Source organism: Macaca nemestrina, chromosome 7, assembly GCF_043159975.1.
Source record: "Macaca nemestrina isolate mMacNem1 chromosome 7, mMacNem.hap1, whole genome shotgun sequence".
Lineage (NCBI taxonomy): Eukaryota > Metazoa > Chordata > Mammalia > Primates > Cercopithecidae > Macaca > Macaca nemestrina.
The window spans coordinates 39,272,195-39,297,679 of NC_092131.1; the positions used below are offsets into that span (position 1 = coordinate 39,272,195).

The following is a 25,485-nucleotide window of genomic DNA, read 5'->3' on the forward strand; positions in this document are numbered from 1 at the left end:
TTCCTTTGGTTTTCAGTGGACCTAACCCAGATTTCCCTGAACACCTGCTCCTGTTGCTGAATCAGAGATGTGGGCTCTGGCCGGCGGAGGACCGAGACTTTACTGTGGGGCTCGAGCCCAGTTAAAGAAACACTATCCGGGAGATTCTATCGTAGGACTTGAGGCTGGTGGACAAAGCAGGAAGAGGAAGGCCTGGTCTGAGTGAGGGGCATGGGTTTTGGGTCCACAGAAAAGAGGGGAAGTATGCTTTGGTTGAAACCAAAACAGCTCAGAGGGAAGATACAAAATAGGAGCCCTGAGCAAGTTTAGATTTCTGTTTTCTCTCCCTCTCCTAGCGCTCCTCTCGTAAGCTGGGTAGAGGAGAAGCAAAGCCAGGAAATGAGTCCCTGGGTAAGGCAGGCTTCAGGCAGGCCAGTGCCCAGTGCCTGCACTGCAACCTTAAAAGTGACCTGGATCAAGATCTGACCAGTTGGAGCTCCCACCCTTAGCTGGTGAGCCCAGCGCCTCCTGTGTGGGGCGGTCTGGGCTGTCCAGCTATGGGCTTCACAGACACCCCCAGAAATGCAGCTGGGGAGACCCAGCTCCCAGGGGAGTTCCTTGAAGGCAGGGTGGAGTCTTCCCTCCCTGCTTCCTGCTGTGCATCCTGAGCTTCGGGTGCTCAACAGAGCGTGTGGAGGAAGATGCTGTGAGGATGACTCCGGAGCAGTCACCAGGACACAAGACTCCGGGGAAGACAAGTAGGGGGCCAAGTCCTAGGAGGAGCCTTTCACAAACCGCAGGTCCAAGTGGGAGGTGCCAGGCCCCAAGCAGTTAACACTTTTGTTATTGTTAGGGCTAACCCTGGCTTTAAGCCAAACCACGATATGTAACAATTATCCAGATTATCCAAATTGTATGAAAACACCACGTACAATTATTACTCAAATTTTAGCTGTTCCCAGACAGCTTCTGGGAACACATCTATTGCACGGAGTCAATTGCATTGTGTGAAATGTGTGGCCGGCAGGTTATTGAACTTCTAGGTCCCAAGTAGCATCACAAACATGAAGACTCGGGGGACCATTCGCTCCCCTGCCCTGCTCTTTGTTTTGTCCTCCATTTCCTTCTGTGGCTTTGAAAGTCCCATGCCCAGGACAATCTGCTCTGTGGAGAGCCTGGAAGAAATGGGGAGTCCTGCTACAGATGGTTTGCCGAGGCTTGGCCAGGGAAGTTTACTGCGTTGCAGCAGCCTAAAAACGCAACTGGATGGGCATCTCTGCTTTGGAGCATCAGCACTGGCATCATGAAATGTGGGCACTGAGAGAGACTGAAACTCTAGTCCAACTCTCCCCTGGGAGCTCCTTCTCTAAAATTCCAGAGGCTGCATTGTGGCTGGTGTGGGGCCCGGGGAGCATTGCTGTCACTCTTGCCACCCCTGCTCCCTCCCATCCCCTTGTCTGCAAATATTGCCAGGCCCTGTGTAGTTGTCCCAAAGTTCCTCTGTGTCCCTTGCCTCCCTGCAGGGAGAGAGAAGCTTGCAGGTTCTACTGACCCTCCCAGCTAATCTAAGGGGATAGACGGAATGACAAATATTCCTTCAGCAAGGGCTCCTGTGGAAGAGTCAGTGAGTTCCGTGCTTCCCCAGGTGGAAAGGGTAAACGGAGGCAGAATCTGAGCACATGCAGCAAAGATGCTCATGGTGAGGGTCTGCAGGGGGACAAGTGCTAGAACATAGTCTTTGAATTGCTCTTGTTCCCAGGCCCTGACTGGCTCCCTCTGTCATTCCCTACCTTCTTCAGTACAGTTCCCTCTTTAAATTTTCTTTGGTTGTCAAATGATCCGTTATTGAAATACTTCTATATGCAGCCCTTAACTAGCTGGCCACTCCACCCGCACCGCTATCAAAGCCATCTGTGATGTCGCGAGGGTGGGTGGCGCCATCAACACTACAGCCCACAGACTGGGCAGTCCTCACAATCTCTTTAATGGTTCCAGAGAGTTCTCTGGCTAAAGATCAGTGCTGCATCTGTTGGGCAATGTTGATGATCTCATCACAAATGATATTTCCACTGTGCTTAATGTTTTTCTGCTTGTTTCTGTCTCTTGGTGGTTCCTCGAGGGCTTTGACAATCACTGCAGAGGCAGAAGATGCCACCTGAATCTGGCCTGTGTGTTCTGCACCGTCAGTTTCACTGGAATCCTCTGGCTCTTCCAGTCAATTATCTTGGTGATGTCCTCATTGGCCTTTTTTGGGGACAGACCCAGGGGGCTGATCTTAGGAGCCAGAGCAGATGTAGTACTGACTAGTGCACCTCAGGTATATGACTTTGATCTCGTTGGGATTGAACTTGGATGGCATGGCAGAGGCAGTGGGTTTCTTGGTCTGTCATTCACATGCCCTTCCAGGCTTATCTCCTAGCTCCTCCCTCCACATTCCTATGTGCCACACACACTGATCTGCCTATCGTCACCACCTACAGTGGGCTTGGGTGCCTCTGAACCTGCTGCTCCCTCTGCCTGGAATATATTTATCTCTGCTAAACTCCTGTCCATCTTTTCAAGCTGAAATCAAATCCCCTGTCTGGAGTATTTCCCAGATCTGCATGGAGAGGGTTAAACCATGTGCGTTGCCAGCCACTTTATGGGAGAGAGGGTTTATCTCATTGCACTGTTACTCTCTAATGCCCCTGACATGAGATAGACACTCAATAATGGTCCTATGAGTGAATGAATGTGTGAGTGAATGAATGAATGAGCTGGTGGCAGGGTGAGAAAGGGAAACAGATGTGTCCATTAAGGGAAAACCTGCCTTGTGATTGGAGCCTCTCAAGGCCTCATTCAGGATGTCTTCTCCGGGAGTTGGCTTTGGGGTGCTGCCTCTCCCGCTTTTGCCCCTTGGTGCTAAGTAAGAAGTTCCTCGATGACGCTGTGCCGTCTGCCTGGCCTCTTCCAAGGATTGCTTCATTGGCTGCCGGCTCCTGGCTTTTCTGGTCAGTTCAAGGAGGGATGTGCACACGTGGTTGGGGCTTAATGCCTGAGAAAGCCTGGGAATCAATCAGATCTGGGCTAAATCAGAGGAAGAAGCTCACGCTCTGCAGGGGGGCTGGAGTCTGCTTAGGGGCAGCTAGACAGATGCTTCATAGAGAGTGAGAAAAGTTTCCAGGGTCCGGGGTCCCCGCGTTCTTTGTGGGGGTATGAGGAGGTCCTTGACGAAGGGGCAATAATAGAGATAATTTATCTGGTTGAGTTTGGATGAGAGGGAGCCTGGGGATGGTGGCAGGGGTCTGGGAGAGAATGGGTGAATGTGTGTGTGCATGTTTTGTGGGGAAGGAATGTGGGAAGGAAGGGTATGGACAAGGCCTGACTGTGAGGGCAGGAGAGAGCTGGGGAGTGAGGGTGACTCAGGGGCCCAGCTCTGCAGCCCCTGAATAGTAAGTGCCTGCAAAGGCTTCGCAGGCAGAATGGAAGAAAAGGCAGAATCCAGAAGCACAGGCCCAGGCTGTATTGAAGGGGCAGAGTCCCTGGTGCAGAGAGCACCCTTAGCTTGGACGTGTTAATGCAGGCTCAGGTTAGGGCCTCCACAAGAGGCCCAGGAAGCAGAAACAGAGCTGAGAACTCTCCCAGTGCCGGGCGCAGAGACCAGGAGGAGCAGTGTGGGAGCTTCTCAGCCATGGGTCCATGCATTTCCCCCTCTTCCTCACAATCGCCCTGTGGGCACAGGAGCAGTTTGCGTCCAGGCTGCTGAGGAGTGTGGGCAGCCTGTTTCCCACCTACCCGCCAGGAGTTTATACACTAATAGCCCACAGCACCCCAGGAGGGGGTGAGCGGGGATCCATTTGTTTTTCCAGAGTTTGACCTCTGGGTAAAACTCTTTCCCCAAAATGTGCCGGTTTAAGTGAAAGTGATAAATCAGCCCCTTTGAAATGCAGAAGCAGCTTGGGGAAGCCCCCTTTGATATTCAGCTTGGAACCGGGGCACTTAAAACCTGGGTTAATTCTCCGGCTTTATTGGAGGCAGAGAAAGAGAAGAGGAGGAAACCCAGGGCTGGTCATTAAGTCTGGGGGACTTGAAAAGCCTGGGGCAGGGGCCGGGCTACCGCAAAGGGATCACGAAGGCAAAGCGGCCCTGGGAAAAGCATCCCAGCCCGATGAACTCTAATCCCGGTTCCCACCCAGACAGATGAGACGCGGAGGGTGGTGGAGAGGAGGGGGCGGGCAGGACCGGAGAGAGGCTCTGGACGATGGGGAGGCGGTTGCTATGGAAACGGGGCGGGCACCGGGAAGGAGAAAGCCAAGGGCTAACTTGGTAATTTCCTGAAAGGAGCTGAGAATTCAAGAGAGTGTGTGTCCCATTCACTGGGCGGCTTGTGCTTTCAGAGGTCTGGGGGCTGCGGCCCCTCCATGGGAGCCAGAGCTCTACTGCGGGCCTGTTACCTCCAGAGCCCTGGTCTGGGCCCTTCATTAGAAACATCTGCTCATCATAGTCTCCGCATAACAGAGTGGAGGGGGGAATAAGGCCTTGGGGCCACCACACGTCTTTCAGAGGGTGGGGGCCACTGAGGATGCAAGGTTTTCTCCCCCGTTCCACTCTCAGAAGGGAGGAAGGGCTGGGTGTGGGGACACAGGGGCCCCAGGGTTGCTTTGTGCTAGTAAGGGGACCCCGCATCCTGGATTTTCCAGGGTGGTTCCCACTGTTATTCCCACAAGTGATAAGTCCCAGTCTTGGAGTTATCAGAGAGGGTGTTCCAATTCGGGGTCTGGGACAAGCAACCCCAGTAACTACTCTCCAAGGAGATTCCTCAGAGTTTCCGAATATGGGTCCTGCCTCCTGACACAGCTGCTGCCAGCCGGCCTGTGAGCTGCGGGCAGGGCTGAGTGGATGAGTGGGGGGACGGTTGAGCTGCTGCCTGTCCATCCCTGCTAGGTCTGTTTTTTGCAGAGGAATGGGGAGGCAGGTAGGGAGTAGAGGATGGGAGTTGAGAAAGTAAAAACTTGATCCTCTAGAGCTTGGTCCTCGCATTTCAGCCAGGCCGGAGGAGAGGGCTCCTGCCAGCCCCTGCTCCCCTCTGACTCGGGGGTGCTAAATTCCGGGGAACATATTTACTACGCTGTTGGGCTGGCCTTTGCCTGTCATGGGTTCTGGCTCGGTGGTTTCAGACACAAACACTCAGGATCAGCTTGGTAGCCAGTGACAGGGGCCCTTCCTGAGCCCCCCAGCACCTCTCCCCACCCCCTCCTCGTGGAATCAGGAGCTCATGTCCCTCTGGAGGAGCTTCACCTCCACTTGTGACTCCCACTCAGACCCCGGCCCACCTGGGGCCAAACAGGGCCTCAGGGGTCCACTCTGGTCTCCTGAAGCCTTTCCAGTGTCAGAACAACTAACCCACAATTGCATTCCTCAGCAGGTCTCAGGCAAGGAGGCAAACTAAATAAGTCACAGAAATCACTTTCCTTTTAGGCTTCTTTAACTTGGGGTAATGGAGAGCAACCCTCTAGAAGGTGGGGGCCGTCACTTCCCACCTTCTTGGGGGATGTGGGGAGGCAGGGACAGAGGACCCTTAGCAGGGCCCAGTGGCCCTCAGAGCTGCTGCCCACTTTGCAGTCATCTCTGATGCCTCCTCCTTGCTCTCCTGCCCTTGGGGTGGCCAGGAGAGCACAGGGGGCTTGTCCTGTGCTTTACTCCCCCCTCACCTTGAACCTCCACGGCGCCGGAGCCACGTCATCAAGCTAAAGCAGCAGGGGCTGCCCAACCCCCTGAGCCCCATTCCTGACTGCAAGGGCGGTGGGCTTTGGAAAGGAGGGTGGGAGTCAGGCTCACAAGGTGCCTGCTTGAAAGCAGAGCCAAGGGGCATTAAGAAAAAGGGGCTGGCCAAGGGGAGATACCATCAACCCAAGGCCCAAGAAGAAGGAAGTGATGGGGGAAAGGAGGAGTTGCAGGATGTGGAGTCCAGAGAGAGGAAGACAGGAGAGAAAAGATGGAGGGCAGTCAGCAGGGAAGTAAGGGAGTGTCAGAACCAACTCCTGGTCAAAGCGAGTGAAGGTCAAACTTAGGTTGTCTGAGGTGTTGCTGGGAAAAAATCTGTGGTGGTGGTGGTGGGGTGTGTGTGCGTGCACATGCATGCGTAGGAGCCTGTGTCCAGATACACACACACACACACACACATATATATATACACCCAGGGGGAGCTACAGAGTAGGCCTGTGCCAGAAACTGCTGCATTCTTCTTAACCCTAAAGCCAGCGTTCTCTTTGCAAAATGCTTTCTCATTACAAGTAGGCACATTTTCCTCTACGGCACTCGGCTCACTCGGCTGGTTTCTATGTGCTCGCTGCAGTCAAGGCTCTTTTTTCCTCCTCCCTCAAGCAGCTATACATACACAAAACACCTGCATTTTATTAATGCTGCCTGGAGCTGGGGCGGGATGGAGCCCCCTCTGCTCTCACCGCACCCCCTCCTCCTCAGCCATGCTCAGTGAAGCAAAACGCAGGGGTTAACCCTGTGTAGCTGGGTTGTGTCCCAGAGATGTAGTCCCCATGAGGGGTAAAGTGCAGAAGAGGTACAGGGGTCCTGGCCCCGGGACAGTTGGACAGACATTGTGGGAGCTCCCGCCCCCCACCACACTGCCCCGGCACCACGCATGCCTGGCCCCAAGCTTTTGGCCTAATTCTTGTTTGGCCGCAGACTTTTCTGTTGAGGAGCTGAGGATACCATTCTGTCTTGAAAGGAATCTTTGCAAAGCTCTAAGAGAATCTCCGAAAGGATGGCCCTGTAAACATCTCATCTGTCTGCCTTTAGGAGCCATTGGGACTAAACAATTCCAGAAAAAGGGCTGCTTTTCCTTAAAAAATATTTTAAATTACAAAAAGCACAAAGAATATAAAAGTTGCCTGTAATTTCTTCACCCTGGCAGCTTTGTTAACTTTGTTTTTAAACGAACACATACACGTTAGAAAGCATAACATGAAAATTTAATTTCTCTGCCCTCAAGTTACAGTCGCTCCTCTCAAAGGTAATGACTATTAAGAGTTTCTTGTGTGTTCTTTCCTTCCAGGGAAATAACTTGGGCATATAATGACATCTTCTTTTTTAAATTAAAAATAAGTCTGTAATTCTTGTCATATCAGCACATGGAGATCTCCTCTATTCTTTTTTTTTTTTTTTCCTTGAGACAGAGTCTCACTCTTGTCACCTAGGCTGGAGGACAATGGTGCTATCTCTGCTCACAGCAACCTCTGTCACCAGGGTTCAAGCGATTCTCCTGCCTCAGCCTCCCCAGTAGCTGGGACTACAGGCACTCGCCCCATAACCGGCTAATTTTTTGTATTTTTAGTAGAGATGGGGTTTCATCATGTTGGCCAGGCTGGTCTCAAACTCCTGACCTCAGGTGATTCACCCCCCTCGGCCTCCCAAAGTGCTGGGATTACAGGCATGAGCCACCGCGCCTGGCCCTCCTTCATTCTTTTTAATGGTTGTGTGGGAATTCACAGTATGGCTGTACAATAGTTTATTTCACCAGTGTCCTAGTGAGGGGCCACAGGCCACTCCCAGTGACTAAGTCTCGCAGACATTGCTGCTATGAGGATCCTTAGACATATGCCTGGAGCGTATGTGTGTGAGGATAGCAGCAGAATTCCTGCCAGTGCAATTGCCGAGTCAAAGGATATGTGCGTGCAATGTTTGGTCTCCTCTTTTTTGAAAAGGGATGTTTCTTTTCCTGCCCTTCTCTATTTTTTTTCCTACCAGGTAAACTCCTACTTACCCATCAGAATCCAGCTCCAATTTCATCTCTGCGAAGCCTTCTCTGGTGCTCTGGGAAACAACCAGCTCCTTCTTCCATGCTTCCTTGGTCCCACTTACCAAGTCTTACTGTACCCCAATTTTTTTTAGGTGTTTCTTCTCCATATGGGTTCATGATTTGAGGACAGAGACATGTCTTCTTCTGAGGGCACAATGCTTTTGTCTTAAAGTTTTCTTTGTGCAATTCCACTTCTGGATACAGAATTGAAAGGAGGGACAGATATTTGTACCCCCAAGTTCACGGCAGCATTATTCACAATAGCCAAAAGGTGAAAACAACCAAAGTGTCCATCATGGATGAATGGATGAACAAAACGTGCTACATGCACACACACACACACACACACGCACACACACGTAGACATACATGCACCTGCACACGCACACACACACACATGCACCTGCACACACACGCGTGCCTGCACACACGCACACATGCACCTGCACATGCGCACACACGCACACACACATGCACCTGCACATGTGCACACACACACATGCAGCTGCACACGTACACACACACATGCACCTGTTCACACAATGGAATAGTATTCAGCCTTCAAGAGGAATGAAATTTTGATACATGCTACAACATGGATGAAGCTTGAGGACATTATGCTAAGTGAAACAAGCCTGTCACACAAGAACCCTGCGTGACTCCACTTACACAAGGTACTTAGAGGAGTCAAAATCATAAAGATGAAAAGTAGAATGGTAGTTGCCAGGGGCTGGGAGGAGGGGATAGAGGAGTTAGTGTTTAATGCGCACAGAGTTTCAGTTTGGGAAGATGAAAAAGTTCTGGAGAGAGATGATGGCAAAGCTTATACAACGATGTGAATGTACTTAATGCCACTGAACTGTACACTTAAACATGGTTAAAATGGTAGCTTTTACGTGAGGTATATTTTACCAGAATAAAACATTTTCTTCGTGTGAAAATATACCCTCTAATAGACTCAGAGTTGCTGACAGGCCCTCTCCGTGGGTTGATGTAACCGTCTCCTCACCTCAAGATGAGGTTGACCCATCCAAGATTGGAGGGAACTTATCCTATTTTCGGATTATTTCCAGGGAAGGGAACCCATGACATTATTAGGCAATCTTTTCCAGTGTCTCAAAACCCCAGACATTCTGGGTACCAGACCTTTCCTGCTGCACCTGAAGTTGATTTTCCTTGGTCAGTAAGTGCTTTGTCAGGCCACAAACTTTTCATATGCTCAAAGGCTCTAGTTACACCATCCCTAGAGTAGATCTGATGGTGCCAAGTAACAGGCCAGCAAGTGGACTTCGGAGACCCAACAAGGCTCTCTGTCTCACAGGCTTCTCATCAGCATCATGGATAAACAGTGCTAGGCTTGGATTCCTAAGCAGTCCTGGGACACAGGCCCCCCCAGGCCCTGGCAGGTGAAGAGCCTACCATTTCTCACTTCATTTAGGATGTATAATGGTTTGTTGGATGCTAGAACTTTACCCTTTCAGATCTGTGTCTTTACTCTTCAGCTGGAGGCCTCTTGTTGATAGGGTAGTATTTCCCAAAGACATGGGAGCTGAGCTAGAGAGTCATTTCAACAGCCCTTACACTCTCCTCTGACCAGAGACCACATGACATATTAATCAGCTGCTTGAAAGGTATGCCTGGCAGGCATGTTTCCTGCAGCCTGGAAGATGCTGACCTCGTCAGCTTTGAAACATCAAAGGGCTAACAAGAGAACAACAGGCTGAGAAAGACCTCATCACCTGGGTGCTTGTTGACCGCAGCCTTGTAAGGCCCAACACAGCTGAGATGTGTTGTCTGGAGCTCGGAGGAAGTGAAGCTTTTTCTGCTATGAAGACCCGCCTTCAGCCCCCTTTTGGGCACAGGAAGGGGAGGGGGTGAGCCTAAATTGTGGCCCCATGCTTAGTGACTCAGATGTTACTGCTACCGCAAAGGGAAATTCATGTGGGGGTGGACACCTCCAGAGACCTCACTCACCTGTGATTTGGGGGATAATAGCATTACTCATGTGTTCACGTGCCAGGCCTATCACCCCGGAACATTAGTCAAAGGGCTGTGTTGACAGTGATTTCAACTCTTGAATTATATGAAGGACTTGGCCGCAAGAAGGCGTTGAACCCTGAGGAGGACAACAGGCCTCAGGTATTTCATGTGATTAAAGCTGAGACAAGGGGAGTCCCACGGGTCAATCCTGTAACTGGGGTCTGATATACGCTAGTGATAGGCATTAGCATAGTCTGCACATTATATGATGGTCTTGGTCCTTTTCATTTCCTGATAAGCTGGAATGTCTGACAGAGTAAATTCCAGATGCCCTTGTGGAATTCTCATTATGATCATGTTGCTAAGGAACTGTCTTCTACCTGTAAGCAATTTGGAAATACTATTAATAGTATTAACATAGGGTTTTTGCAGTGTGTGGGTTTATTTCTTATTATATTTATAATCACCCCCACCACTACCTTCCCACCCCTAGCTCACCACCCGAGGAGCTGGCATCAGGAAACTCAAGAAAGAAGGAAGGAAGGAAGGAAGGAAGGAAGAAAGGAAGGAAGGAAGGAAGGAAGGAAAGAAGGAAGGAAGGAAGGAAGGAAGGAAGGAAGGAAGGAAGGAAGGAAGGAAGGAAGGAAAGAGGGAAGGAAGAAAGGAGTGCAGAAGGAAGGGAAAGGTTGTCCAGGCTTCACAGGAAGAACTGCATTTGTATTATTCTGTATTGAATTCTCAGGACCTCCACATTGCAGGCATCTAGAGGTTCTAATTAATAGTTGATAAATCTTGAAGGGAGGAAAAAATAGTCACAGAAAGTTCACTGGAGTGACCTGAAATTCCACAGCAATTTAGCCAGGAAGCTGGGAGGAGAATATGCCCTTCCAACTTGCAGGCCAGCTCTCTGCAGGAAGCCAGTCAGCTCTCCCAGGGGAAGCAGTGGCCAGGGCCAACATGGGTCTTGAAGCGCAGGACTGGCTTTAGGACTGTGGCTCAGACAAGATGGGCGGCTCAAAGGTATTGAAGGGCTAGGTAGGGCCCTGAAAATCGGGCCTTTCTGCAGCAATCATCAGGGAGACTCATGGTCCTGGGCTACGGAAGGAGTCTTCTTGGCCCAGAATGGCCAAACAGCCAAACATTAGAGCACCTCCAGGGATGCGTCCCTGGAAAGGGTCTTCCCCCAGCTGGCTCCTGCGGAGTGCAGGCAGGTCTGCGGGTCTCTCCTCTAGGAGGGATCCAGGGAGCTTGAGAGGAAAAGCGACAGTGTGCCCGCCTTCTTCCTTCTCTGTAGGGCTCTGCTCTCTTTCTTCTTTTTTGAGACAGGATCTTTTGCTTTATTGTCCAGGCTGGAGTGCAGTGGCGTGATCACGGCTCACTGCAGCCTCAGCCTCCTGGGCTCAAGCAATCCTCCCACCTCAGCTTCCTGAGTAGCTGAGACCATGCCTGGCTAATTTTTAAGTTTTTTGTAGAGACGAGGCCTCATCGTATTGCCCAGGCTGGTCTTGAACTCCTGGGCTCAAGCAATTCTCCCACCTCAGCCTCCCAAAGCACTGAGATTATAGGCGTGAGCCACTGAGCCTGGCCTGCTCTCTTTCTTAAGGCGAAGGCTTCTGTTATTTTTTGGTCAACTGAGTGCAGAAAGCCTGTTCCCCAGGACAACCCTTGAGCGGGTCAGAATGTCAGCAGGAGGGAAATGATGGCTTTCCAAGAGTGTTCTGTGCTTGGACATACCATCTCTTGTGTCCTGGTCCTGAGAGCCATGAGACGAAGAACATGGGACAGAGGCAGTGACTGAACTGGGCTTGAGTACACCTTTGTTTGCTGGGCCTGTTTTCCTACCAAGAGCCTGTCAGCCGGGTTTTGGAAAGCCAATCTAGGAGAACGCAGGAGGTTGCAGGCGGCTCTGACCAGCCTGTCTCTCCCCACCCCTTGTTTCAGACCTCTCCAGAGCCTGATGTCCTTCTGCACAAGTCCGTGTTGTCCAGTCTGTGGCCCAAACACCCACAGGGCATGGTGGAGGCCCGAGACAGCGCTGGTTTTGCTGGGGCCATCAGAAAAGCTTACGAAGCAGGCTCGGCCATTGGCTGGAGGTCACTGGCCCCTGCTGGGCTCATGCAATACTCATGGAACTGGTGTGGGCTCCTGTGGGCTCCCTGTGAGCAATGCCTCACCTATTTGCAGCTTGTCAAAGGACTTGTTCAATATCCTGCATCCCTTTCTGTTCATGTTTTCTCTCCCCCCGTGCTGTCCTCCTTCCACTCTCCCCGACCCCCCTTCTCTTTTTAAGCTCTCGGCACCAAGTAGCTATGAAGACTCTGAGACCTGGACCATCCCAAGGCTGTAGCTTTCTTTCCTCAAGTCTGGCAGGCTCTGTCGCTGTGAAGAGTCTGAAGGCTTTTTCTTTTCCAGGTAAGCTGGGGAGAGGGTTTGAAGAGCACTGTGAAGTTATGACGGTTTCTTCTTTATTTTCTTTTCCCTCTCTGGGCCTAAGACACCAGATTTTTTTTTTTTTTTTTTTTTTTTTTTTTAACAGTACATTTTGGCAGGCCCCGTTTTTTTTTCTGACAGAAAAAAATAACAGGCATATTTTGGGCGATTACTCAACTGGGGTCCTTTGTGACAGGATATGCTGCTGCGTGACTAATGGAGCTGGCTTTCTCCTGGCTTCCTTCCCCTTTCAGAGCTCTTGTTTACTGCCCTATACAAAAAAAAAAAAAAAACCATAAGCTACAGATTTTTATTAAAAAAAATAAAGCCTTGTGAGATACTCAAAGGCAATAAATCCTTCAGAGATTCCATTTCCAGGGCTGCAAACTCCCCGCCCTCTCCCCACTTTTTCTTTTCAGTGCTAAAGATTCACGACATGCGAATCTTCTTCCACCCCCACGTCCCCGCTTTCTTCTGAACATATGTCCAGCAGATCGTGGGGGCCAGGGAGGGCGGGGGAAGGGGAGCAGGATGGGAACCATATTTACGGTGCTTAACTCAGCAATTGCTAAAGGAAGAAATAATGACTTCCAGGGGGCTCTGGGCCTTTTTTCCAAGGCCTTTGTGTTTTCATAATCTATGACAATTTTGTGGTGTAAGCAAAAGTTATTACAAAACATGGAACCAGCCTAATGAGGAAGGTTATGTTCTAAACCAGGAGGGACTATCTCTTTGTAGAGGAAATTCAAATTTGGCTGGCTTTGGAATTCAGAATCCCTGGGCTTTCCAGAGAACTTTTGGGAGAGACTCTCTGGAGCTTGGTGTGTCTGACAACTGGAACTGGACTTTCAGTTTTTCTAGAGATCAGATGGTTTGTTATTTCAAAAGGTATATGGCCCATGGATGGGAAAAGTTGACTAGCTAGTTAGGTTTACCGGAGACCGATTGGTGTAGATAGGGCACAAGACTTGTGGCCAGGCGATGGGTTTGAGTCTCAGTTGTAATCTGGAGCAAGTCATTTAATATCTGTAGGTTTCAGTTGCTCTGGTGTTAAAATTGGGATTGTGTCCCCTTCCCTCTAGGCTGCTGACAAAAAAAAAGTGAGATGACATAAGCTTAAGGCACGGTGGGAATTCTTTTTTTCAATGTCAATAGTTTGTGGGGTACGAGTGGTTTTTGGTTACATGGAGAAGTTCTTCAGTGGTGATTTCTGGGATTTTGGTGCTCCCATCACCCAAGCAGTGTACATGGTGCCCAAGATGTAGTCTTTTATCCCTCACCCCCCTCCCAATCTGCTCCACTTCCCAGTCCCCAAAGTCCACTGTAATATTCATATGCATGGCATGTATGCATTCTTGACAATTAGAGAAGTATGCAGTGATCCCTTCTAATGCTTCTTCATGCAAAGTGCTGGCTCACACTTTCTACAGAGGAGAGAGGCTGAGAACTACAAAGCCTACTGATGAACAGGAGGGACGTTATTTATGCAGTGGCCCAGGGCACCATATTACATGGGTGTTTGGGAGGCTGGTTTTGCTTCCAAGTTTGCCCACTCCCTGGTCATCTTCCAGGCAGGTCTTAGAATCATAACTTTGATCACATTCCTTCCCTACCCAGGAAACTCTCTTGTCAAACCCAGACAAAAGGCACCTGCCTGCTCCATCTTGCCTGCCTTTTCTTCTGTAACTAAATCATCTTATGCCCTAACTCTCCATCTTAGCAAAGTGAACACTGGATGCAGTTTAGCCACTTGCCCGACGTTTTCATGGTACGTTGCTTGGAGGCCCTCACTCCTCCTTCACCTTCCTATTCCTCTTCCTCCTCCTCTCTGTTACATCTTGTTCATTTGTCATTTCTTATAAGATCCTACTTCAGCTTCACCCGTCTCTGACTCTCCACTGAGTAGGAACACCTCAAGTAGACACTCCAAACCCTCTGATAAACCCTAGCAACTATCTTTTTTCAGTCTCCACAATTCAAAAATCGAATAATGCCCTAAGTAAAGGCAGTTGACTTGACTTCTCCAGAAGGTAAAGTGAGACCCACCCAGGGAACAAACTGGACAGAGATTACACAGTAAATCCATGACAGACAGAAATAAAAACCCTGCATCCTGATTCTAGTTTGCCTGGAGTTTAAAAAGAGGTTCTTTAGCTTGAATATCCCAGAATAGCCTCTCCCAGGCTGACCCGCTGTGAAGTGATGTGTTGCAAGGGTTGTTTTTTTGCCTTGGCTTAACTCTTAAAAAAACACCCCAAACTCCCAAAATCAGCCTAAAAAAAGCCATTTCTCACAATGTCATCCAGTTGCCAAGTTTAAACTTAGTATATTACATTATGAACGCCTCCAGGCCTCACTCTCAGCTTACTGCGACGCTCAGGTATCTGAACTGAGTTCAGAAATCACAGTTTATTGAAGGAAACAGATCATTAAGTCACTCCACTGGACTGAAGCTGTTGACGTTGTTTATTTGGAGAAGCTGAGCACTGACTAATGTTCTCTTGATTTACGTGGATCAGGACTAACTGGAGCTATTTAACAAAGGGTGTGGCCATCAGATAGCATGGGACGCATCTGGACTAACGGGAAGAGGAACGGGACAGTGGTGTGCTGAAGCTTGCATTGGCTTGTGAAAGCTGATTGGTAAATTTTCAGGAATTTTGCAAGCTGGTTTTTAAATGCAGCCATTGTTAAAAATTAAATGATACAAATATATAATTAATTATATTTTTAAAAGATAATAAATACTTCCAACAGATCAGATCCTAATTTTTTTAAACTACACTTTACTGTCATCTATGTGCTTGAGTTATGTCTATTACACATATGGCGGGAAGACTATAGCGTGGTATACTTTCTTGTTCATTTGTCATTTCTTATAAGATCCTACTTCAACTTCACCCCTCTCTGACTCTCCACTCTCTTCCCAGTTCCACAGTTAGTAACATCACATTGGTAGCTTGAAATTGGCCGTGGTGACAATATTTACACCACAGAAATTGGCACACTCTATACTCAGGGCTTGATTTATTGTTGTGTTGATTATCTCGACTTAAGGCAGTGATAGAGAAAATGTTAATACGGTACGATTAGATGTAAAAGTGTGCCGTGTCTGTAGCAGTGACGTTGTGAATCATAATATATTGAGGTAATATTTTTCTAGTTTTTGAAAACTACTACCTGATTCAGCAAAAAAGTGGCTCATATGGAAAAAAAGCAGCGAAGTTCTGAAATGCGTCTTCATTGTTTCACTTTTATCTTACTTATTATTGTAGATATAATTATTAACCAACATTCACATCAGATTCGCAATTGGAAAGCCAGCTGTTAAACACTTACCAGCTCACTACTGGAAAGAAGTATATATGGACTACTCCCTTGGGATTCCAGAAGAAAGAACGTTATAGAACACCTACAACTTGGCAATCAGGGGCCTGAGGTACAGCTGAAGTACAGCTGTGGAACAGGAGATGCTAATTCCTGGGAAGAGAGCAACACAGATTTTACAGTCAGCAGCCAGAGGCTACCCTCAGAACAGGAATGTGAAAAATAAACCAGATATGCTAAACTGAAATCTACCACTGGACACCAACAAGGTTAAATGGTAGAAAAGCCATAATCACTTCTAAATTCAAGGGTAGGATTAATACTATATTTTCACAGTACCTGAAAGTTCTGTGGCCTTTCCTAGACACCAGTTCATGTGATTAACAGAACAGAACTGAGGTTGAGGGGAAAGTTAGGTATCAGCATTGGGCCCATTTTACAGATGGGAAACTGAGGCAGTGGAAGGTAAAATAGTTTGCCCAAGGTTACTTTTTCTGCATAAATGGCTACCCTGGGACTAGATGGGGACAGAACTACCACAGACTTGGGGGTCAGACATACTTTGGTTAAAAACTCAACCTTGACATTTATGTAACATTGGTAACGTTACTTTACCTTTTTAAGCCTTGGGTTTTTTGTTTGTTTGTTTGTTTAAACTTACAAAATGGGGATGATAAAGCCTAGATTCCAAGTTTGCAGTGAGGGTTAGTTTAAGATGATGATAGATGCAAAGGACCTGATGATTGGGAAGTCTTTGCACCTCCTATCGTGTACTTATATTACTTACATTTGATTTTGAAATACAATATAAAACTCTTTTGGCTAATGTATTTACTTTTCTAATTATATTTGTTGGGTTTAGGTAAATTACTCTGCATGGCCTTAGGCCAAACCAGTTTGAGGGGGTGGGGGCAGGGGCAGGGAGGAGGGAGAAGGGAAGATGTGAGTCAGAAGAGGAAATCTGGTTATGATCCTGTGAAAGTGGAGGTGGACCTGGAGCATTTGGGCAGGGGAAATAATTAAAATTTTGTAAAGGGCTCCTTCACTCACTGATAATTGGAGATAATCTGTATACACTATCGTGTTCAACAAGGCCATTTCATGCAACAGAAGCTGGAGCTCCAGATGGACTGCCTCTGCCTAGACTTAGGGCTCCACATCACCACCAGCAGAAATGAGAAGGCTTGGAGACCTCTGTGCCCCCACACCCTCACAGCCTCACCAGCACTCTCTGCCTTGGGACAAAACCCAACCCCACGAAAAGCTGAAGCCTCAGGTCATCCCTCAGCTGCCAGGGCAGGGAGGCAGCCACTCCCCTACTTCCCAGAGTGCTCACTCCTCCTTCTGGATGGGCCTTTCTTCTTAGAGCTTGTCAGCACTAGGCAAACTATTAATTCACTAGACTGTAATCTCTGTGAGGGCAGGGGGTTTTATTTCATGTGGGACACAGAACAGTGCTAGAGACACAGAAGGCTCTCAATAAATAGTGGCTCAAAGACGAGTGTAAATGAGTCATCTTCATCTTTTGTTTTCTCTTTCAAATAACAATCCATTCTTTGATCAAGCTCAACAGGTTCAGATTTGACTCAGGGCTCACAAAAAAATCGAGGAGGTAAGGGTGTTGTTGAAGGTTTGAGGGGTGCTCACTGCAAAAACAGGCATCTCTGAGGATGGGCCATGGACCAGCCGACATGGACTGAATGAGGCAATGGAGCTCAGTGGTTAAGAATGTGGTGGTTCAAATCCAGGCCCCACCATTTATTAGCTATGTAACCTTGGGCAAGTTATTTTTATCTCTCTCAGTCTCATTTTCCTTATCTGTAAAATGTGGATAAAAATATCCACCTCTTAAAGTTGTAGTGCAGGTTAACGAGATAAAGCATGGCGAGTGCTTAGCACGGAGCCTGGCGTGGGAAAAGCAGCCAATATTCATGGCACTGTGGAGGTGGAGGTGGAGGTGGAGGTGGAGCATTTGGGCAGGGGGACGAATACAGCCGGAAGAGCTGGGAAAAAGGCCAGTCTGCAGATGTCCTCTATGTACTCAGATGGCATCTTATCAGCCTGCAATGGGGCCCTGCAAAGAGGCCTACCCAAGGTACTACCCTACAGCAGTAACACCTACCCAAGAGGACCTGGCTGTGGCATGGGGACTGACACCATCATGGCCCTAGCTAGATCCAGAAGCCACTGGAATGATGTCAGTGCCTTACTCTACGGATGGTGTCTTCCCTTGGGCAAAATAACCACAAACACACCTCAACACGTAAGACAGTATATACAGGGCAGGACACCCATGCTGAAGCCATGCCCAAGAATAAAGGACACAAGGATTCACAAGACACCCTGAGTTGAGAACTACAAGGTTTAGAACCAAGGAGGAGCAAAAGGCCAAAAGGGTGAGGTGGTGTAATTTTTCTTCCAGGGAGATAGTTGTGGTTTCATTACAGGAGATGAGTTTTCAGGGGGCATGGAAAGGAGAAGGGCTTGGAAGAGAAGAGACACTACATACTGGAGGGAGCATGTATGAAAATGTTATGCCCACTGTGAAGAGGCTGGGGCCGGAGCAGCAGTGCAATTGCAGGGTGCACAAGGATTCTCTCCCACCTCCAAGCAGAGCCCAAATGCATCCATCACTGGGCAAATGAATACTCTGCCCTGGATACTGATGGGGTCCTCTGAACTTGTTCCCCAGGGTGAGCCTGATTTAGGCTCAAGAAGTCCCCATTCTGCTTGATATTGTAAATGGCATAGGCACCCAAACAGCATGGTATATGGGAAGACAGACCTGGAATAAGGGCTAGAAGGCTTGATTTGAGGTTCCAGAAATCATTTTCCAGCTTTAATTTTGAGCTTCAGTTTCCTCATCTGTGACAGGGAGGAGCATAGCGGGCTCCCCTCACAGGCCCCTCGTGATGAACCTCTGGGGTCTTTGCCTGTGGGAGCTCCACGCTTTGTGCTTCCAAGGACCAGTCACTTCAGCAGGCCCCTCAGAGCACAGCTTCTCTGGTTAATCCTGACCTCACGCTGGCCCTGCCTGCAAGTGGAGACACAGACCCTGGCTGCTGGGCGGGGACGCCTGTCATCCAGTCAGTGCAGCTCAGGCACTAAGCGCATGAATGGACGCTTGCAAAACACACTGGGCTCTTTGCTTGAAAGCCACCAGAGCGAGACAAAGGATGCCTTCCCTGGCTGGATTCCTAGCAGGGGGCTCGCCACAACTGCCTCCTCCAGAAAAAAGTCTGTGCAGGTGTAGACATGTACACCTTCCTGAATGTTGGCTCTGCCCCACCTAGTGTGCAGTGCAGATGCAAATTCCACTCTCTTGCAGCTACCTCTTGCAACTGCAGGCATGTCATGTAGCTCTAACTCCCCGGCTTCAGTTTCCAGAGTTACAAAGCAGGAGCCACAGACACTCTAAACTCCCTGCCTTCTAGCAAATCTCCTAAAAGCTATTAAGGATTGTTTCTGATTCTGTGGGACCTCTGTGGATCAGCTTGCATTCCCAAACCAAATGCAGCCACTTGCCTTGGTCTAGCTTGTTTGGTGTCCCCAACTATGGCTTACTATGAGGGTCTACAGCCAGCTTGCTGTGGTGGGGTTCTACCTTCCATGTACCAGCTAAGTGACCCAGGACAAGTCAGTTTAACCTCTCTGTGCCTAGGTTTCCTCATCTCTAAAGTGGGATCATAGTTGCACTTACCTCATAGGCTGTAACATATGCCGTATGAACTCATGCTTTTGAGTCGAGTTAATTATATGAGTTAACACAAGTGTATGAGCTCATACTATACACGTAAAATGCTTAAACCAGTGCCTGCACATAGTAAGAATCATTATAAGTGAAACAATAGTAATAATGATAGTAGGTATTATTATTCATTTTCCACCCCAATTATCATTCTAGTTCCATTTTTCTGACTTTCTCACCACAGTCTTAAGGCCTGGCCCTGTCTGCCCTAGGTTGACTACTACCATGAGCACTCCAAGACTCAGAAGCAGGGGATGGAAGAGAGGCTGAATGAAGCAGGTGGAAACAGAGGGTTGAGAAGAGGATGTGGCTGGGCTGGAGGAGCAGGGAGAAGATAAAGACCATTAGAAATAGGATGAGAGAACAATGCCCGGGCTAACCCTCTTGGAGCTCTGAAGGCCCAAGGCAAAGGCACAGTGTCTGTGGAATTGTCCCCAACTCTGGAGTCCCCCAGGATCTACCTTAATCTGACGTGTATAATGTGTGTATCACACTGGAATAGAATGAATTAAACTTGAAAGAGAGTTTATTCCTCAAGGCAGGTGGGAACTCCATCGAATGGAATTGAACAGCATTAGAAAGTGAGGGTATTGGCTATATTTCTTCTCCTTTGGCTTCGAATGGAAGGTTGAGAAGAACTCTAGCCTCTTCAACCCCAGGCCTTCTCTTAGCACTCTGCGTTACTGTACTGGGGGCCGTAAAGGAATCAGGCATATCCTAGATGCCTAAGGAAGCTGTGAGAATAAGAGGGCTGTCTCACGCCCATTTGCCTGGACACTGAGTCACTTCCCTCTGTCATTCCTAAACCATCCTGTGGTACCATGTTGGATCTGTGCCACAGAAGTTCAGGAGACTTGGATTCTCCTCAAACTATGTCTCAGAAAAGCAGGGCCCTAACCCAGATTGTTTTAGACCCCTCCCCAATTCCCTCTGTTTGTTACTGACACACTAGTCCCTGAGATATGATCCCAAGAAAGGGAGGCAGGAAAGGCCATGCTTGTCTGCCTGCTACGTTTGTCCTCTCTCTCCTCTGCTTCTCCTCCTGGCTGGGCAGAGCTGTCTACTTTCCCTTCCTGTCTGAGGGGAAATTTTATTAGGCTATCGACTGTCTTTTCTGAACTATGGCTTATGGTAAAGTCCCATTATCAGACCACCTGACTTGGCACTTTAAAGGAAGATTTTAAAATTTAGAAATCTTTCCACAAAGCCTCTAGCAACTCAAGAGAGTTAGCATGGACCCCCAAGGCTGAGCAGTGGCTCATCATCCAGGTAGTGTCGCCTTCCACAGGGAGAAGTGGGTCTGCGGCTGGGAAACCATAGCATGGGATGCCCTACAAGGGAAAGAGGGAACAGTGGTTTAAGATGCTCATTGGTGATACCCCTGGCCTACTTATGGAACATATACCCCATTACACACATACTCCTGTGTAATGGGGCTTCCCATTTTATACTTAGGGGTGTATATTTAAATAAGTGAGGGGGGCATACAGCAAATGAAAGTACTCATTTCTGAATGCTGAGAATATGCATGATTTTCACTTTTTCTTTTGCTCATACACATTTTCTGACTTTCTACAACTAATATGTTACCTTAGGATAGAAATTAAAAAATAAAATTCATAACATTATGTTATGTAAAATTTTAATTAAAATATACAAATATATATTCATTAAGTATATCTAAAAAGACTTCTATATACCTTTTCATTTATATATGATATGATACATAATGTAACATATAATATATATGATACATTAGAATACAGGTGACTGACTATTCATAGAAAAATTCTGAAGGAACACAATAAAATATCAGGTCTTCTAGTTGTGTTTTTCTGTATTTATTTTTGTAATTAGGAGGAAAAAAGTGTGTATATGTATGTACATATGTAAATGTGTGCATATATGTGTATATAGCATGTGTATGCATGTGCACACATGTGTACATGTACATATGTATATGTGTGTATGTCTATGTGCATGTACAGTACATGTGCATATGTATATGTGTGTGTACCATATCGTGTATAAGTGTGTATAGTATGTGTATGCATGTATATATATGTATGTGTGCATATACCTGTGTACAGTATGTGTATGTTTGTGTATTGGTGTGGGGAAGTATATATGTGTGCACACAGTATGTGTACATGTACATATGTGTGTGGATGTATATATATGTGTGTACAGCATGTGTATGTGTGTGCATGTATAGATGTGTGTTACAGTATGTGTGTGCACATATATTATGTGTGAATACAGTATGTGTGTGTATGTGTGTGCATGTATATATGTGTGCATACAATATATGTATATGTGCATGTATGTGTGTACATGTATATATGTGTGTATGTGTGTGTACAGTATGTGTATGTGTGTGCATGTATACATGTGTGTGCATGTATACATATGTGTGTTCACAGTATGTGCACGTGTGTATGTGTGTGCATGTACATATGTGTAAGTACAGTATGTGTATGTGTGCATGTGTATGCACATATATATTTGTGTGTACTGTGTGTATGTGTGTGCATGTATATGTGTGGGTACAATATGTGTGTGTATGTGTGTGCATGTATATATGTGTGTACATGCATGTCTTACGTGTATGTGTTTTACTATTTATGCTTCCTTTGGTGAAGACAAACACTTCCAAGTTATTTTCAGATCATGATTCTTGTTTGTTTTCCTGGTACAGATTAGCTATCTGCTTTTCTCAGCATGAAAACAGGTACAACTTTTTTCCTGTGTTGATAACTTCTAAATGTTGGACTTGGGCCTAAAGTGACTACAGGATTTTGTGCATGTTTAAGTTTGACCAGGTCTGGCTAGTGCATGAAACCAGTCAGCACGGTTGAATGAATGATGGATGAACATCTAGAGTTGTTTACAAACAGCAAAAAACGCACCTAGTAGAGAATGTTCTGGACTTAATTCCCATGCACGAGGTACTGTGTTCTGTGGTTGCTGCCTGTCTTCAGGGGATGTACTGCAGACTCATCGGGAGCACGATTCACAGGGCAAAGCAAGAGAAAGGTAATGTCTGTAACACCCTCCGAAGGGACACCGTGAAGCTGCATCCTGGATGTCCAGGTCCCGGGGGAGATGAGCGCGATGATCTCATGGTTATTTTCCATCTCTGATGATCAATGGGATTTCCCTGATGCTTGTGTACTGTTTGCAATTTGTTCTTTGGCTAGCACTTTCTAGGTTGCTTTGAAGACAAACACTGATTTCCCCATTTTATTCTGGGCTATATAAATAGCAACGTTTTAGGTTCCCACCCTTTGTTTATAGATTTGCCTCAGGAATTGTTATCCAATATAAAAATGGACCTAAGAGAAAGAAAGTTCTTAAATAGGTGGACCTAGACAATCCAGAACCTCTGGCCAAAATAGGTTCATCTATAAATAAGGCCTCACTCTTCCAACCCCCAGCCCCTTTGCCATTGGAGTTCTCTGACGGCAGAAAGGCCCTTGTCTCTGCCTAGAATTTTGAAATTCTCTGATGGAAGTTTTGGCAAATGTCATTTTAAGGCCTCAGAATGTTTTCCACTCATTACAAATCACCCTTCCATGAAGCAGTTCTTAAATCCTTCCCTAGCACTAGTAAGGATTGAGAAACAATAGAGGTTTCATGCTTTTGTCCAAATTGCATGGAAAGTTCCAGGGGTTACAGGAGGGAAGGATGGGGAGGAGAACAAAAACAGAACGTCTGGGTCTCAGGATATCCAGCTTAAAATATTAGCCTCTGGGACTCACAGCTTCAAACATGTCACTGAGTCTATAAATACCATTCTCATCACCTGGAGTTGTAAAGCGAACATTGTTTAGCTTCTCTGGCTTTGCATTTACAGTCTTGTTTGCCTGCTGGACACTGTCCACCCAACACCACCTTCCATGGGTCTCTGTGGGATTCTAGGACTATCAGGGGACTGTCTGGAAAGGAAAACCCATTATACCATTGACCCCAAGAAGGGAGCACCTGGAACCACTCTCGCAGTTTTTGCTGAACATTTCCATAGTTCTTCCTGGTTATGCATCTTTTTGATCACTTACATTTTTTTTTATTTTGGATAACCAATCAAAGCCATCAGTATTTCCTAAGGCCCTACAGTGTTCAGAGCACTGTGGAGGTATCCTTGGGGCATATAACGAATTCCGAGACAAGGTTAGGGGACACACAGATTCATTAAAGCCAACACATCTGAAACAGAACATATAAGGTGGTTTTCAATAATTAAACTGTCTATGGTAGGCAAAAAATGCAGTGAGCACAGGAGAGGGAATGACAACTCCAGGCTCCCCAGAGGTTTGTCGGAGTGGGGTGTTGGGGGAGAGAGCAGAGTTGAAGCTGGACCACTAAGAAGATGGGCACAGTCTAGACAGATATTTCAACAAAGGGAATGGAATAAGCAAGGACAAAGAGCAGGGATGGAGGAGGATACGGGGTGGGTTTGTATATCTGGCCAAGGTGAATTCACATTGGGGGAGGCCATGGTAGAGCAGACTTGAGAGGTGGTAGGATAGGGTTACTTTATGGAGGGCTTTGAAAGCTTCTTTTTCACTGTAAGTTCCTGTGCAATATTTTCCAAAAAAAAAGACATTGCCAGCAATGGCTTGTCCAAAAATCTGACACTTGCCTTGGACTTCCTCCTCCTATCTCCTTTCTCAACTGGCCCACCTAGTGTAAGTCTCAAAACACACGGACCAACCCAGGATGGATGGTTTGCCCAGTTATCATGGGTGCCCTTTGGACAGTTCAAACTGGCTTTCCCTTGGCAGGCAGTTTCATTTTGTCAACAGAGCTGGACTGGAAAGAGACTAGATCAACCGTTTGGGCTATATCTCCCCAGGCTACCATCTTGGGAGGGAGGCAACAGCAGACACCAGGAGCTGGCTGGCATCAAGGTGCAATCTGGTAGTCACAGAAGAGATTCTTATCCTTGCAGGGTCTGTGAGCCCACAAACAGCTGCTTGGCTTGGCTTGCCTTGGCTAGTAGCATTTCCAGCAGAGATGAGCAGGAGATGGATGGGTGATTGAGAGCTGGCAGTGATAAGAAAGAAACGGTCTTCAGTACTGAAATGAGATATTTGTATCTCTATCTTCAAATGCACAAGTTCTGGCCTTCGACCACTTTGCTGGCAAACTTAAGTTTTTCCATTGTTGCCTGAAGCGCTCCAGTGGAAGACGAGGGTGGATGGACCTGCCAGGGCTGCTCTCCACGTGAGAGGAGGATTTAAAGTAGCAAGTGGCCAGGAGGGCAAGGGCTGTGCAATGAGACAGAGGATGTGAGGGGTCAGGATGTGAGAGGAAAAGCCATTGCTCGGCATGGCTGGGGACTGGGGGCTCCCAGGGATGGGAACTGTGGCAGCAGTTCTGGGCTTTTTCCACATCTGTCACCCTGGCCTAGTGCCGTCTCCTCTCCATGAGACCAAGAAGCAAATGTAAGGGAGGAAGGACTTTTCAACAGAAATGCCCATAAAGAAAGACAGTCCCACCAACTGAGCTGCAGTGGGGGTAGAGGTGGGGGTGGGGGGAGTGGGGGCACTTGCCACTCTTCCCTGACTCCTAACCATGACTTTCTCACTCAAAAACTGTCCATCTGTCCACTGCTCCGCCAAACCCTGGAGCCCCATGCTGATTTCCTTTGGAAGAACCCCAGCTCCCAGGGCGACCTCAGCAACAGCAGGGCCCACGGATGGTTCCAATCCCAAACTTCCCGTCACAAGAAGGGTCGGCCTGGTCTATGGAAGTTACAATAACATAGTGGCCGTTTATGAGCAAGAGCCCTCAATAAAGTCATCGGGACGGTTCTCTCGGCAGCGTGTCTAATCTTCTCTGGCTGCCATTCTGGGCGCTTGGCTCCTGATCTATTTTGGTCTCTCTCTTCTTTGACTCATTCTGGGACTTCCGTGCCATAAATCTGAGCCCCCCCACCAGGGCCTGGTCCCACCAGCAGGCAGACAATTCAGAATTAGCTGCAGTCATGGTTGTCCAAACTGACAGGCAGGGAAACTGAGGCACAGCAGGTCGCAGGTCCTTGTCTCATCTCCCACAGTGACCCGGCAGTACAGCTGCCAGCAAGGCCCAGGGTTCTGGCTGGGACTTCAGCTCTGGAGTTGTTACAGAAGGCCAGGGGCCATGTGAAATGTTACAAAGTTCTTACTGGGCCCCACATGGTTACAAATCCCAGGGCTCTGCTACAAATGGGATTGTGATGGGA

At 47.7% G+C, this 25,485-nt stretch overlaps 1 protein-coding gene and 1 long non-coding RNA gene across 3 annotated transcripts in view; one reads left to right on the forward strand and one right to left on the reverse strand.

Annotated features, from left to right (window-relative positions):
* The window catches only part of LOC105472876 (uncharacterized), a 46,942-nt gene extending 31,348 nt beyond the window's left edge, over positions 1-15,594 (forward strand). Inside the window, exons 3-5 of one of the 2 annotated variants that reach the window (XR_981906.2) lie at positions 17-10,774; positions 11,696-12,166; positions 15,460-15,594. This is a non-coding gene — a long non-coding RNA (uncharacterized lncRNA). Of the gene's footprint in view, positions 1-16; positions 12,167-15,459 lie in introns of both variants that reach the window. The other variant, XR_011625801.1, reaches the window with a different exon arrangement.
* Positions 12,699-25,485, reverse strand: part of LOC105472874 (RAD51 paralog B) — an 861,624-nt gene continuing 848,837 nt past the window's right edge. The window contains exon 13 of the mRNA XM_071099979.1: positions 12,699-15,664. Coding sequence (XP_070956080.1) covers positions 15,658-15,664 — 7 coding nt within the window. The 3' untranslated portion in view covers positions 12,699-15,657. The remainder of the gene's footprint in view (positions 15,665-25,485) is intronic.